The 16,105-nt window shown below is 38.8% G+C and overlaps 2 protein-coding genes across 4 annotated transcripts in view; one reads left to right on the plus strand and one right to left on the minus strand.

Annotated features, from left to right (window-relative positions):
• Positions 1 to 12,462, plus strand: part of LOC111160297 (integrin subunit alpha 4) — a 78,017-nt gene extending 65,555 nt beyond the window's left edge. The window contains exons 19-28 of the mRNA XM_022523301.1: positions 506 to 601; positions 1,274 to 1,353; positions 1,702 to 1,791; positions 3,690 to 3,780; positions 6,106 to 6,213; positions 6,983 to 7,108; positions 7,774 to 7,893; positions 10,435 to 10,533; positions 10,915 to 11,034; positions 11,452 to 12,462. Coding sequence (XP_022379009.1) covers positions 506 to 601; positions 1,274 to 1,353; positions 1,702 to 1,791; positions 3,690 to 3,780; positions 6,106 to 6,213; positions 6,983 to 7,108; positions 7,774 to 7,893; positions 10,435 to 10,533; positions 10,915 to 11,034; positions 11,452 to 11,550 — 1,029 coding nt within the window. The 3' untranslated portion in view covers positions 11,551 to 12,462. The remainder of the gene's footprint in view (positions 1 to 505; positions 602 to 1,273; positions 1,354 to 1,701; positions 1,792 to 3,689; positions 3,781 to 6,105; positions 6,214 to 6,982; positions 7,109 to 7,773; positions 7,894 to 10,434; positions 10,534 to 10,914; positions 11,035 to 11,451) is intronic.
• Positions 12,463 to 13,921: 1,459 nt separating this feature from the next.
• LOC111160390 (ceramide kinase like) overlaps positions 13,922 to 16,105 on the minus strand; it is a 116,381-nt gene continuing 114,197 nt past the window's right edge. For all 3 annotated transcript variants that reach the window (XM_022523673.1, XM_022523603.1, XM_022523520.1), the window contains 2 exons: positions 14,804 to 14,979; positions 13,922 to 14,010 (listed from right to left, as the gene is read on the minus strand). In XM_022523673.1, coding sequence (XP_022379381.1) covers positions 13,929 to 14,010; positions 14,804 to 14,979 — 258 coding nt within the window. In that variant the 3' untranslated portion in view covers positions 13,922 to 13,928. The remainder of the gene's footprint in view (positions 14,011 to 14,803; positions 14,980 to 16,105) is intronic.

The following is a 16,105-nucleotide window of genomic DNA, read 5'->3' on the forward strand; positions in this document are numbered from 1 at the left end:
AAACATCAAGATATATATTTCCCTGAATATTTGAATATTATATATATATATATATATATATATATATATATATATATATATAAATCTCCTATTGTGGTGGCAGTTACTGTAATTATACACCTTTACCTCACTCTCACATCCCAGACAAAGGAGGATCAATGAAACAGGGACTTCATGGATTACTCGCTTCATGATTTTTTTAAGAAACTGGACCTTGAGTTAAATAAGGAAAACAAACATGGATGAAAGCTACAAGGCCAGGAATTATTCTGTGTATTCTTTGGAGAATTTACAGGAATATTAAAATATACATCTGTGTGTGTGTGTGTACACACTTATAAATTTTATTTATATTTCTATGTATCCCAAAAGTAAACAGAAAATCATCTTCCAGGAAGGCAAATTCTTCAGAAATGATTTGCTTTTCAAAGACTGTTCCTAAACATATGTTACAAACTTTTCCTTCCCTTGTTACCTAAAGCGTTTGTTTCATTTTGCCTTCTAGGAAGAAAAACAAATAAGCTGTGAAGTAACAGACAGCTCTGGCTTAGTAAAACTTGACTGCAGTGTTGGTTACATATATGTTGATCACCTATCAAGGGTACGCATTTAGCATGTATAGTTTTTGCTTACTAACATGAACATAAAATATTTTTTATTTTTTCTGTTTATGCTGCATACAAATATATAATTATTTATTTGCTTAGGGTAAGCAGCTAAGTGATGAAATAAAACTCAAACCAACTGGGCTTAGATCTCTGAGATTGTGTTTATATTCTTGGCAGTGTTCACTGTAAAAAAAAAAAAAGTGGGGGCGCATGTTTGTGTCAAGATGGGCATGTGAATGTGTCGATCAGCATTCTCCTCCCCTCTCACCCTCCCCGACACTCCCCCTACCACTCTCCACCCCAGGTGGTCCTATCTGCCAGGCATGTTACCTCTGCTATACAAAAAGGTGTTACTGGCAAGAGTCCTCACTCAAGTTGTTAAAGCATCTCTAATTTTGTCAGTCTGGACCTGCCTGTCTTTCCATTTAGAAGGAGGCTTTGTCTCTGAATGTCACTTGTGGAAACGCTGGTGCTTGAAAATCACCCCAACCCCAACAGCTTTCTCCCTTAGCTCACTGCCTGGGGGAGGGGTAGCCTGTGCTTCTAGAACATAGTCTCCAATCTGCATTCCACAGAACATCAACATTCAGAAAATTTCAGATGATAAAAAAATACTGTTTTTAGATTTTGTTTAAAATGGGCGTTTCCCTCTCTGTGTTTCACAGATAGATGTCAGCTTTCTGCTGGATGTGAGCTCACTCAGCAGAGCAGAAGAGGATCTCAGCATCACAGTGCACGCCACCTGGTATAATTCACTGTGAAAAAACAATGGTGCTACAGAAGTGGACTCCTGACTTTAGGGTGGGGGGACATAGGGGAACCACGGAGCTGTGATCCATTGTCTGCAGGAGAAAACTTCTCTTGTGTGATCTAAGAAACAAAAAGATCTCTCACTATCTTTGGAGCAAATAACACTAAATAGAGCAAAATTTCTGTGAACCCTGTCATAAACATTGCTTACCACCACGTCTTTTTCCCCCACTCCCCAAGCCTCCAAATACATTCAGTATACATGATAGGTGATTAGTCCTCTCTGAAGATGACTTTTATGTCTGGGGGATTCTAACAGGGTGTCTTTTATCTGTTTCTGTAGTGCAAATGAAGGGGAAAGGGAGGACCTGAAGCAGAACAGAGTGACTTTAACAATACCTCTCAAGTACGAAGTCATGCTAACTGTTCATGGGTAAGTAAATATGGACATCTCTTGTAAAGTTGAGAGCCAATTTTAAATTCTGGTGCTTCTTATATTATTGGTCAAAAAATATATTGAAAAATTTTTTAAGGAAAGCTCCTGTGCTGTTTCTATCCCTTAAAAAAGACCTGGTGTTGCATCCTCTTGCTTCATTCTTCATTAGTCTCATGCACTCTATAATCATTACTGAGGCCTCTTTAAGCTGGTACCCGGTTGGAGATTTCTTCCTGGAAAAGCCCCAGAAGCCTCTAGCAGGTCATGTCCAGCCTGTCAGTTGTACACTATAAAGGCCAGGGTTGGGGCAGGGGTGGGGTGGGGGGGGAATGGCAGTGTGCCATTAGCCTGATAATGCTCAGTGGCTGTGGTGAGAGTGAAGTTCTAGGAAGTATAAGGTTGGCCCAGTCACCACTCTCCAGAACTCACCTCTACCTGTGTGGCAAATCGATGGAGATAGGAGAGCACCAAGCTGCAAGGTGTCCCCTGACCACTCACTGACCCATGAATTATGGAGTTTCTCACCCATGGCCCCAGAGCCAGCATTCACTGGTTCCCCACAATATTAGTGATTGTGTGCGCCCTCCTCAGATTCAAGAAGGAAACATGTAGAAAAGATTTAAGGTGTATTAAGAAAACCCTTACTGATTTTACTGGAAATGATTCAGACTATTAGCCTTTGTTTAAAACAATATTCTTTTTAAAGGATTTTATATATTTGAGAGAAAAAGCGGGAGAGGGAGAAGCATGGGGCAGGCTCCGATCCCAGGACCCCAGGATCATGACCTGAGCTGAAGACAGATGCTTAACTGGCTGAGCCACCTAGGCGCCCCTAAAACCCTATTTTTAAAGGACCAAACCTAGGAGATACCGAACAAATAGACTGATGAGCTTTTCTTGTTGCTCTAAATATAAGCCATCCCCAATCATTTTTAACCGCTCACAGAGATGGCATATAATTATATAAAAATAAAATGGTGTCTGCAACTGAAAGAACTGAGTATCATGTTTCCGAGGTAAAACAAGCAGGAGAGAGCAAGCCATTCAGGAGGGAAGACCCTGCTGCGTCAGTGGGGACCAGAGAAAAGCTGACGCCACGTTTCCTGATTTTGAAGCCTCATCTCACTTCCGTTTCGTGATTTTCTCATGATGAGTGTCCTCCACCTCATATTTTGGGCAAGGAAAGTTCTGCGAGCATAAAACTGCCTAAATCTACAGTATTTCAATATTTCTGTGTAGCCTGTCGCTAATTTTCATTACTTCACATTAGCTGCCAAGTAAAAGCAACTAGTGGAGTTGGGATTCCCCAGAAAAATACTTCTTAGAAACCACTATTGACCTCTATGTCTAATCACAGGCAAGAGTGACAACCTTGTATTCCTAAGCAAAAAGTTTACCATACTTACTGATGTTTGAATTGTTCCCCAGCTTTGGGGTTCATTACAAACAGCCAACAGGAAGTGGATCACAGAAAGACATAATACAAAAATAGGTAAAATCGATTGACTTACAGGGAGATATTGGAGCTATAGGGATAAAGTTAAGAATTTATCTCCTATTTATAAAATTTGTATGAATCATTTGAGGGCTGACAAAGAAGGAATGGCCAGTGGACTGAAGCAGGCAGTGCTGGGAAGACAAACAGAGGATATTCGTGGGAAGAGACATTAACACCCAAGTCAGAGCACACGGCTTTCTGAATTTATTACATTTCACTAAAATTCATAGCTTCCCAAGAAACCAAAAATATTCCTTGGTGCTTAGAGGCCTCTATAGTCTGGAATATAGTATTCATAGCATTTTTAAGAGAGATACAATAATCCAGCCTATAGAGAAAGACTGTGTATAATAGCTCAACAAGTAAGACCAATGAAATTTGAACTTGTTTCTTTCAGATTTGTCAATCCAACTTCATTTGTGTATGGACCAAAGGAAGAAAATGAGCCTGAAACGTGCATGGCAGAGAAAATGAACTTCACTTTCCATGTAAGAAGAGTTGTTTTGATTATTTGTAGCAAAGTGAAAGCCTGGTACTGCTGCATTGCTCCCGAGGACATCATAGGCTGAGAAGCCAGAGGCTTAGCCCCCCCCCCCCCACCGCCCAGCTTTGCCCCCCATGGCTGAGGAGCTCCCCCACGGCTTAGGGGCCCACTGGTTCCTCCCTCCCCTCTCCTCCTGGGTTAATGCCCCTTGTTTTCCCTTTGCCTTGCCCCTTCACCGAAGCCCTTGATTCCTTACAAATACCACGGGAAGGAGCAAGCACAGGACAGAGGGAACTCCTGAAACAGGCAAAATTATCAGAGGAACCCAATCTGCTAGAGGTGCAGAGATGAGGACAGGCCAAGGGAATACATCTTTGGGTGCAAATCAGCGAAATCTCTTCTGGGTTCAAGCTTTTATACAAGCACTAACATTACCAGTAAAGGTAGCTCTTACCTCCTACGCCCCTGTTTAAGGTCGTGGTCAGCTGTTTAGATCATAAGCATATGACCTGTTACAAGTGATGTCATTTATTAAATTGTTTTAAAAAATGAGTATCATCATCCAAACATTAATATAAAAGTAATTTTTAAAAAATTTTTACTGCCAAACTGACACTTTTGGGGCATCCTGGATGATAATTGTAGATAATGACCACAACGATATGTTTTGAACCAAAAACAATGCTCCATTCTTAGAACAGAGTGTGAGTGGGTCTGACTTTAGGTACATGATGATATTTTTTTGTAAGGCAATGCTTTTGAAAATGTAGGTTTGCGGGGCACGTGGGTGGTGCTATCAGGTAAGCGTCTGACTCTTCTGATCTTGTGGCTGTGAGATCAAGTCCCGTGTCAGGCTCCGTGCTCTGTGCGGAGTCTGCTGAAGATTTTCTCTACCCCTCCCCCTCCAGCTTGTGCTCCTTCTCTAAAATAAATATTTTTTTTAAAAAGCTGGATTAATATGTGGGTCAGAATCACTTGAGGTACTTACACAAAATGCAAATGCCTGGGCCCTGCTCCAGATTGTTACAATGACCTTGGAATCCTGCTGAGTCTGTGTATACGCAAGTTTTTGTTGTATTAGTGGACATCAGTGTTGAAAAAATACAGCCCTCTGCTTTGAAGTCCCAAGGAGTGCTACTATCAGAGCCCCGTGGGATTTCAGCTCAGTTTCTGTTATAGTTTATCAGAGCACAGATTCCAGAAGGTCTAGTCATTAGCTTACAATTCATACAGTTTTCAGTAATTTAACTGGAAAGTGTTTTGCACTAAGTTACACTGGACGTACTTTCAGTCTGTAGGCTCAGTGTGTCTGTGCAAACCTGAGGAGGCTCTTAGAGGTCTTGGTGTTATTAGGTGAACCAGGATGAAGGGTATTGAGGTTGGACTGATCACTGGCTGGCACGAGGAAGACCCTGTCTAAAGGTCAGGGCAGTCCTGGGTTTTCATTGCTGAAACCTCCTTCAGCAACTGCCCTGTTACCCCACAGTCTAGCCATTTCCATCAGCCAGGGACACATTCTTCCATGTCATGTGCTTCCTAAAGATTACTGCAAATGTCGGAGTCACGCTATTTCGTTTGGGGATTGTGGCACATCTCTTTTCTGACTTACTCTCTTGGTTTCACAGTTAAGCTCTCGGGAGGCAATTATTTTGAGCCAATTTCCTTCCTCAGAGAGCGGAAATCCCCAGATTTATCAGTAATGAAATATCATCTACCTATGCCTTATTATTAAAAGGCTGTTGTATTTTCTCTACCCCTTTCTGACTTTCTGAGTGCCTTGGCATTATGGTTACCCTGAACTATGTAACACATTCTCATTCACTTACTGCAAAGAGGAGCATCCTCTCAGCAGAGTGATGTTGTGACACAGAAGAGTTAGAGGTAGAATACCTGAGCTTCTTGTCACTCTGGAGCCATCTGAGGCACATCGTTCACACGTCTGAGCCTCTTCGGGAGCTGGAGAATCAAATGTCAGCTCACCTCATGGGACAGTTGTGAGGATCACCTGGTCATGGGTTTTTAGATCCATAACATGCCATACAGATGGATGTTATTGTCTTTTCCTTTCGACTGTTTCTGCAGTAACTAAAAGTCTGGACATTTGACCTAAGCATATCAAAAGGAGAGGGCTGGAAATAAGGAACAATTCGCACACTTTTTAAAGTTCTGGTTATGGATATTCGATCTCCCTTCGCCATGCTGATGCCGACTACACACCCCCACAGTTACAAATGTTGCCTGAAACATCCAGGTCCACCCAAAAGCTCGCGGATACCTGTATTTACGTTTATGAAAACTAGGTTGTAAAAAAAATTTTCCTCCTTCCCAGGTTATCAACATGGGTCATAGCATGGCTCCAAATGTTAGTGTGGAAATAATGGTACCGAATTCTTTTACCCCCCAAACTGATAAGCTGTTCAACATTTTGGATGTCCAGGTAAAAATGTGTTCCTTCCTTTATTCAAAGTTATGTTGCTAAATGGGTATATCTCTTAATGTATTTGAGTCACGCTTTCAGCTGTGAATACACCAATTCCTGAGTACACTTTGAATATTATCCACTGGAACTACAGGGTTACAGGGACCTCTGCTCTTCCGTCTTCAGTGCATTTTCTTTGTGAAATGGGCCTCTGGAAGTAATTGGTGAAATGCTCTATAAATCTTGAGTCTGCCGTTGAAAACCAGTATTCAGCCATTTTTTAACAGGAATTGATACTTTTATGTTGATGACTGTATCAGAATTGTTTCTTAAATTCCCATTTTCAAGACAAGCAGTCAACAAATAAATCCTTCATTGGGTTTGAGATCTAATTTGAAAGTATCTTGCCTGAGTTCCAGACTTAAATGGCAAGACATGCTGTTATTATGTGTTATCGTTTTATTTTGTGTCTAAAGCCAAAGAAATGTTAATTCCATGCTAAAGTTCAAATGTCCATTTTTCACGTTGCCTGATTTTCTGTCAAGTTAGGGCCCTGTGCTCACTTGAGCACCTATATCCAACCTAGTTAAAATGTTGCTGGGTTTCTGAGTTTTTGCCATGGAGACTTAATTTTTCCCAAGAAAGTCTATTCCAAAGATATTTTCACAATTTCAGAAATACTTGATATATTTTAGAAAAGGTAAGCAACTGGAACTTTTAAGAGCATGTAGTTTTTGCTGTTCTCTCCAGTATGAAATAAGATTTTTCTCACTTTCTATCTGTATAGACTACTGCTGGAGAATGCCATTTTAAAAATTATCAAAGAAAGTGTGCATTAGAGCAGGAGAAAGGTTCGATGGAGTTCCTGAAAGACATATTCAAATTCTTGTCCAAGACTGATAAGAAGCTACTGGTAAGTTTCCATTTTTCTGGTTGCAGATTTTGCTTCCAACATACAGAACCAAAGCACTTAAAACCAAGAACCAGTGGGTTTGAGCGGTCAGTTCAGTGCAGGAAAGAAACAACCGAAGGTAATACTCTTGCACAAGACACACACATGATTAGAGAGACCCAGAGTTTATATTTATACACACACACACACACACACACACATAGATATAGATAGAGAGATAGATATAATTTCATTATTAATCTAACCAATGCCTATTTTGTGCCAACCAAGCCTTGTTCCAGACCCTTTAGGAGGCCAAGATAGAGTATTCAGCTGAGCAGACTTTGTAACATGAGATTAATTTTAATTCCTCTCATTTAGTGAATTTAGGAAAAAGCCAAAAACCCTGAAGAAGTGGTCTTCCCTTCAAATGATCCAAGTTTTACAAGCAACATAGAACATGTACCTTAACAGTTCTGATTAGGAGTCTTTGTTTTCTCAGAACACATGCTTCAGCTCAAATATTTTTTGTTATAATTTATAAAACAAACGAACATTCACGTTTTGTTTAAAGCAAGATAATTTTTAAATGCCACTCATGGGAGATGTTTAATTCCATGTAAAATATTTTAGCTACCTATAAAAAAAATGTTTTAATGTAGCTCTTTTGTATTTTTTTTTTCAAGTTCTGCATAAAAGCTGATCCATACTGTTTAAATTTTTTCTGCCATTTTGGGAAAATGGAAAGTGGAAAAGAAGCCAGTGTTCACATTCAGCTGGAAGGCCGGCCATACCTTTCAGAAATGGTAAGTAAGATAAAACGACAACTTTGAGTTTGTAGATTCTGACAATCATCTTACTTATGCAGGATGGTATGTGAGGAGGCATTTAAGTAATTGAGGTATGAATAGTAAAATCTGGAGTGGAACTCTACAACTATTCCCATGTATAGTTTCAGCTGCATACACTAAGTGATATGGCTTAAGTAATTAAAGAGAACTAAGACTGTAAAATAGACTATGGAATAATTAAGAGGTTTATTTTAGAAAACATGTCCAACTGGGGCACCTGGGTGGCTCAGCGGGTTAAAGCCTCTGCCTTCAGCTCAGGTCATGATCTCAGGGTCCTGGGATCAAGCCCCGTATCGGGCTTTCTGCTCCGTGGGGAGTCTGCTTCCTCCTCTCTCTGCCTGCCTCTCTGCCTACTTGTGATTTCTATCTGTCAAATAAATAAATAAAATAAAATAAAAAAAGAAAACATGTCCAACTAATTATAAATTTTGATTAAATCACAGAAATTGGCTACCTATTTTTTATAATCTTAAGATTTTTTCTAAACTACTTTAAATTATGCCTAAATATTTAAGAAGTTAAACTAAGGCTTTCATAAAATGAAAACATCAAAATTTATCAACAATAAAACACAAGCATACAATAACACGTAAGAGAAACTCTGAAAGGCTGAATAAATAATACATCTTGAACTTCTTCCTAGAAATGAGTATGCAGATTTTGGGGCACCCAGACAGCTCAGTCAGTTAGTTGTCAGGCTCTTTGTGTAGGCTCAAGGTCATGATCTCAGGTTCTTGAGATCACCCACCCTGTGTTGAGCTCTGTGCTCAGGGGGAGTCTACTTGAGCATTCTCTTTCTCCCTCTGCCTCTCCCCTGCTCGTATTCTCTCCATAAAATGAATCTTATGAAAAAAATTAGAGATAAAACCAATTTTATCTGTAGTTCTGTTCCTCACTTTACCTGATAAATATGGATAAAGTATTTTTGTAGAGGTGTTGTAAAGCATTTAGTGCATGGTATATAGTAAGCCAAAGAAAACAGTAGTTCTATTTTGTTTAAAGAAGAATGTTTAAAATTGCTACACAGTGGTCAAGGAGGGAAGGAAAAAAAAGATCCACCAGATACCGAAGTAAGAGATTTCTGTTCTAGTTCCAGTTGTGCTAAAAACTAAAACCTGAGACCAGCAACGAGTTACTAAGACTTTTGCAGTTTGCAGCCTCATACCCTTGAGGTCCGGATTTCTCCACATTGGGCACTACTGGCATTTTGGACCAGATAATTCCTTGGTGCCAGATCCAGTCCTGTGTATTGTAGGATGTTTAACAGCATTACTAGTCTCTATGAACTAGATGCTGACACACCACCTCCCAAGTCCTGACAGTCAAAAATGTCTCCAGAAACTACTGTCCTCAAGGTGATAAAAGAATCCCTGTTGGAAACCACTGCTTTAGCAAAGTATGTAATTTATTTTCAGCCCTAAAATTCTACATTTATATAGTAGTTTTCACTTTTAAAGGTCATAGATCTCTTTAGGAATACTCTTCTACTGCAATGAATGCATATATGAGAAACTCAATTTTACATGCAATTTTAAGAGGTTCTCAGAGAATGTGGAGCCCATTCCCGGATTCTTGGTTATGTAGTGTATCTTGGAGTTCATCTACTGATTTTATATTTGAATGTTATAATTACTTGTACCAGATTTTTCTGTTATGGTATTAGATAAACTGTATTTTATCAGAGCAGCAAGATGACAGGATTGTTCAGGGAAAAAAAAAAAAAGCCTAGGTAAAATAAATTTGAAGAAACATTTATTAGGTGAAGAAAGTCTTATTTGGTCAAAGACTCAATTTCTAGGAAACAAAATAGTGATAACTACCAAATCTTTAAATTATTAAGTATTACAAATATCTGCATCAAGTTGTCTGCAAACTAGTCATGTTTTTTTTTTTTTAAAGATTTTATTTATTTATTTGACAGAGAGATCACAAGTAGGCAGAGAGGCAGGCAGAGAGAGAGGAGGAAGCAGGCTCCCTGCCGAGCAGAGAGCCCGATGCGGGGCTCGATCCCAGGACTCTGAGATCATGACCTGAGCCGAAGGCAGCGGCTTAACCCACTGAGCCACCCAGGCGCCCCCAAACTAGTCATGTTTAAAAATTTTGAGAGAGAGAGAGAAAGCAGGCAAGAGGGAGAGTGCAGGAGGGGCAGAGGGAGAAGCAGACTCCCCACTGAGCAGGAAGCCTGATGTGGGGCTTGATCCCAGGACCCTGGGGCCATGACCTGAGCCAAAGGCAGACACTTAACCACCTGAACCACCCAAGTGCCCAAACTAGTTAACTTTAATAAAAGGATTTCAACAAAATGATGCCCAGAAAAATAATACAATGGCCATGCCTTTGGAAGCACGGGAAGTGTTGCATTGCAATTTAATACAAATGGTGAAATGAACTGGGGAATATCCATTGTAAAAACCTCAGAGAGTAGGTAAGGATCATGAGAAATTATTAATCTGTCTTCACAAATCAGGCTACAGTGATCTTTCTTTTATTAAACAGGATGAGACTTCGGCCCTCAAGTTTGAAATAAGAGCAACAGCTTTTCCAGAGCCTAATCCAAAAGTTATTGAACTAAACAAAGATGAGACTGTTGCACATGTAAGATTACCATTTTACCTGAAACCCTAGGATTATAAGGAAAAACTATTGATGGAGCTTTCAGTCAGGAAACTAGATTGCCTAGATCATGGAAGACTTGAAATACTTTACTGAGATTTGGCATTTTCCACAACTGGTGGGAGGGAACAATGCAGATGGCTTTTTCAGGAGGTGAACTTGGTAGAATTATCTGGATGAAGAAACATGGTGCAAGCCAATTCTACTAAATGGTTGCCAATGTTCCCTAGGGTTGTTCGAACCAGCAAGAGGAGGAGATGGGAGTTGTTCAAAATACTATGGGAATCATAGATTGGGGAGGGGTAGGGAGGTGATTCAGAGGGAATTAAAAGCAAGTTTTTAAACTGGTGGCTCTTTATGTAGGTTCTGCTTGAAGGACTACATCATCAAAGACCCAAACGTCATTTCACAATAGCAATTATTTCAAGTAGCTTGTTCCTTGGACTTATTTTGCTTTTATTGATTTCATATGTTATGTGGAAGGTAAGCTTTTAATAATTACCCATGTTAAACTACTCAATAATGCTGTTTTTAATTTGTAACGAAGCCCCCTTTGTGACTCCCAAAGTATGACATATTGTAGCACTTTTAATGTTAACGTTTTAAATTCCCAAGTGACTATGCAGTACTGATCTCCTGTTTCTCCTAACTTGAGTACCAGTATTCCAACCATGACACTAGTTTGGAAAGATGTTCTTTAAGAAAGCTCTTAGAAAACACTGCATATTACTTTTAATGTCCATTTTGGAGAGTATGTGTCACCAAGCAGTCCAATAAATTGCTCTTTAACACAATATTTCCCATCTGAATTTTACTACTTGGGATGGTGACTATTCAGGTGTCCAATGAGTGTAATATGTTTGCAACTATACACTAGTGATTATGCAATACTGTTTACAGGCTGGCTTCTTTAAAAGACAGTACAAATCTGTCCTCCAAGAAGAAAACAGAAGAGACAGCTGGAGCTACATTAACAGCAAGAGCAACAAGGATGATTAAAGACTTCTTTCAAATTGAGAGAATAGACTCAGGTTAACCAAAGAAATTCAAGACCGTGTTTACAAGAAACCCGGAATTCTGCTCAGATTTCTCCTATGTACTTCATTTACTCATGACCTTGTGACATACTAGGTCTCGATGCAAGTGAAAAATCCCAAGCAATGATTACTCTTCCAGAGGAAAATAATCTCTCAGTTCTCAAATGGATAGAAAAAAAACACTAAAGCATTCAATTTATTCAAGGTAAGTGATCCCTTGAAGATACCTTGAAATGAAAGTGCATCTGAATTAAATCATGTTGAGGAAGTAAACAACTCATTTGGAGAAGTCTTGGACTTGAAATATCATTCCTTTAAAAGAAATAATTTGCCAGGCGTGCTTGCTTCGGTAAAATAAACTCCACTGAATAGGCAATGATTCATTTCTAATAGATCTTTGGGACTCATTGGAAAAATCCCGCTAAATATATCTAAAGAATGAAGAGCTGTTCCTCAATTTTCTTATGAATAAAAGAAGACCACTAATGTTTTAAAGCATATTTTATCTTTAAAGACCTTTATTTCTAATACCTTTATGATGGGCTTTGATCAACAACCATTTAGTCGGCAGTCTATGTAAGAGCACTTTGGGCCTGAGGAGCAAATTCCAGACTGAATTTATACACTGGTTTGAGTTTAATGACTTCTGGATAATTACTGTTTATACGGCTATGGATTCTTTCTGTATATATACATAAGTTCTTAAAAGAATGTAACACATTTTTATCAAGGGTGCCCAGGAGTAATGTCTCAAATCCATTTTTAGTGAAATTTTTTTACTTATAAAAACAATAGTACTTAAGAATTCTAACTTATACTCTGAAACAGATTGTGAATGTTGCACTTTAGCTGATATTTCAAATATAAATACACTGATAATATGTAAAATATGAAAACTGTACCTCATTAATGACTCTTAAAAAGCCAAACTCTACGAAGACCGTGCTTGGAGGCCAGTATTCTATATAAATTAGATACTATGTAAAATAGTGACTGTCAAATCAAGCAAATGCCCCTACTTGTGTAGATACTACTTTCTCCTCAGATGTATGTACTACATGTGTATTTTATCAGGTGTATAAGAGCATTCTCGTCTGCATGGAATTAGAGAAACAAAATCTGGAAACTTAACTTTTAGCTTGTATTCAGTGAATATAAATGTGACATAAAAATTTCCATGATCTGTTTTAGTGGTAAGTGAAATAGTTTTTATAAAAAAGCTTCTGGATTTTAAATAATCTTTAGTATCTTTTCACTTGCAAATACAGTCCTTTTTCATATTTATTCAGGCATGTGACCTGGATGCTGATAGCTGTGAGTTGTCCTATATCTGTCTTTATTGTTGGAAGCAATTAAATAGTAAAAGACTTCTGTCTATCTGAAGCCCCTGCCAACAGCGGTCTTTCTCAGGCTGCCTAAATTCCTGCAGGTTCTCTGTTCATGAGCCCACATTAGTAATTGGTGGCCAGAGGACAAGGAGGACAGAGTTTCTGAAGGCATTCGATGGGTGAAACCCAATCTGTGAGCATGAACCCTCCTGAACACGGTATATCCCAGCAGTCATTAATTAAACTTAAAAAGGTATTATATAAGCAAATGATCTGCTTTTTTCATTACATAAAAAGCAAAGTAATCCTTTCAGGAGATTTTCTGGAATCATTGGTGGAGGATGATCCCTGAGGAAATTTAAATTGGGCTCTTTTCTATCCAGAGATGATAGCATGTGGGGTATTGAGTGCACTAAACCAGTGTGCTAGGATTGCTGGATAACATGACTTTCAGAAGCAAAGAGAAAACAGCTCCTCACTAGTTAGCTACTTCTTACACTTCAAAATTTGTTATGGATTTGAAAAGACTTATAAAGAAAATCAATTTTCAGCTTTCAGGGAATAGTCACAAAATTGGTTCCTTAACAACTTAAAATAGCTTATCTCTTTGGCAAATAATGTAGGTATTGGAGCCATTTTGAAATCTGGATTAGGATCTCACCAGGGCATCCTTAGGTAACCTCTGGCATCCATCTGTACCAGGCTGTAGGAAATTTTATATCCATAGAGGATGGACTCAAATCCTGAAAGGTGAAAGCATCCAAATTATTTCACTTGGGAATTACTGGCAGATCATCAAGATGTTTTGAGTATATGAATGTTTGCTTTCGGTTCCAATAAATACTTTCTGAAACCAGAATTTAATTCATTATATTTCATGGCTTAAGCTCTAGAAGCTAATTTTTAGCAACAAAAATAGCAATTTTCATTTCTTTAAAAAAATAATTTTTCCCTATATCTTTAATGCATGACCATATTCCTTCATATTAAAATTCTAGTTTGTACATTTCTTTTATAAACAATTACATGTTACTTTGGAATCATTCATTTCTTCCATGCTTCCTCCATAAAGACTGATAAGTCTTGGGTGTAATCTGTAAGAAATAGATGTATAATTATTTCATCAACCTCTCGTTATTTTTCACACATATACCTATTGAGTCTGGTACATTATACCAAATACCAATATAACAATAGCTAGAAAACCTCCATTCGTGGCAGAGCTGCAATCTTGTAAATGTGGAGGGGGCGCTGATAAATGGACACTGGTCATTACTGTAACATCCAGACATTGTGCCTACAGGGTGCTGCTCCTGCCCCGGTCTTCCACCCCTTGAGTCCTAATGCTTTCCAACAATGAGTTTGCATGGTCCTAAATTTGTTTCATGCCAGTTGTCCTGTTACAGAGTATATAAAACTGTTCCTGTGTTGAGAAGGTTGAATGCTGTGGAAAGAGTTGAGAGCAGCACGCCGCTGAATACAAAGTGATCAAGACTGGAGCTTTCAATGTGTACCCATCCGATCTGCAGAGGGCTTTCACAAGGTTAAGCTCTCGATCCACTTTTAAGATTATAAAACATATATTGCTAAAATTACAAAACAAATTGTAGACATTATCTGTACAGTTTAGGGAGAATGGTCATTTAAAATGCCAATATAGAGACTCAGAAAATTTGGTGATGAGTCTATACGAAAATGCTTGGGCTGTATGTAACAACTGGTGAATAAATGTAAAGTTATACTTTATTTATTAAAATTGTACATCTATCTTTTTTATGCTTCCCTGGCTTACTCATTAAAAAAAAAAAGTCCTAACAAGGCTGCTTCCATTACACTTAATTTTGTGTCTGCTGGCGGATATTGAAGGGGGTAAATAATGACACTTACTTGACCAGAACCTCTGATTCAGCTTCCACTAAGTCACCATCTATGTTCCAAGGGAAACTGTGCTCTGAAGCAGCTGCCTGCCGTCTGTCATCCTCCTCCGGATCACATCCACTTTTGTTCCTCAGACGAACTCTTACTTCTCCAACAGTGTAAGTCTCAACAAATGGAAAGTTGAACTAAATAAAACAAACACAAATAGTCACAGTGTGGGCTTTATCCCTAACTGCTCGTGCAAATTAAAAAGTTCACTGTGCTCTCTCTTGCACATAAATATCAACATGCATGAGGATATTTTTATAGCTTTGAAACTCTGTGCCAGGGGTCCCCAATTTCTTTGGGAGATCAAGCAAACTTGTTTTATGATCACTAGTCTGAGGTTATATACCATATCATACATTTTCAATTAAAGATTTTTTAATACCCAGCTGTTGACACAGAAGATTTATATAATCCACCAACTTACTAACTTGTCAGTTAGTTGAGGTGATGTCAAGGAAACTAAGTTTCACACTTAGAATTTAACCAGGAAGAACCTAGCTCTAAGCTTATGAAGGTAGAAAGAGGAAGTCAGTCAAATGTGATTTTCGCAGGTTTTCCCCCGCCTCAGTCCCACAGTCAAGATGGATACAAGTCACAAGACAATTGTTTGCTTGCCGACCGCTCTGAAGGGTGCAGGCTATCTTCAAGTTTGTTTTTGTTTGTCTAAGGAATCTTTAGTGGAAAAAAATATGTATTCTCATAAAAAAGAAAAGATAGCCAAATACCTGTTTAGTAGCAGTGCACAATAACCACTCACTTATTTCACTTTTTAGGTAAATGGCATGAGGTCTATTCCTATGATCTACATGGGTTTTTCTCCCTTCCATGTATAAACCTCGGTGAGGTATGGAGTTCTAAAAGTTGACAGAGAACTAGTATTTTTTCCCCACACCCTTATTTTACCCAAGTAGAAACCAAGGCCCAGCAGACTTCACAGTTATACTGTATAATGCACTGGACTACTACCATGGCATATACTGGATTTATAGGGTGGTATCAGCCATTCTAATGCAGGTACAGAATTACGGGCCCCAAGTAGCTCTCTGTGGAAGCACGGGGGCTCCTGTGAAACTGCTTAGCAGTCACTGCCTTAGACTTTCATCTTAGCTCCAGAGCCCTGGGGACAGCCTTCATTCTGTGTGAACTTGTAAAAATAATGGGTTTTTAATGAGTCACTGCTAACTGGCTAACTAGGAGTTAAACTGCATCCCTGATAACAATGCCTGGAAGCCTTAACTCTTAGTACCTGCAAAGGTCACCCAT

The sequence above is a fragment of the Enhydra lutris genome, unplaced genomic scaffold (assembly GCF_002288905.1).
Source record: "Enhydra lutris kenyoni isolate GAN:26980312 unplaced genomic scaffold, ASM228890v2 scaffoldscaffold1, whole genome shotgun sequence".
Classification (NCBI taxonomy): domain Eukaryota; kingdom Metazoa; phylum Chordata; class Mammalia; order Carnivora; family Mustelidae; genus Enhydra; species Enhydra lutris.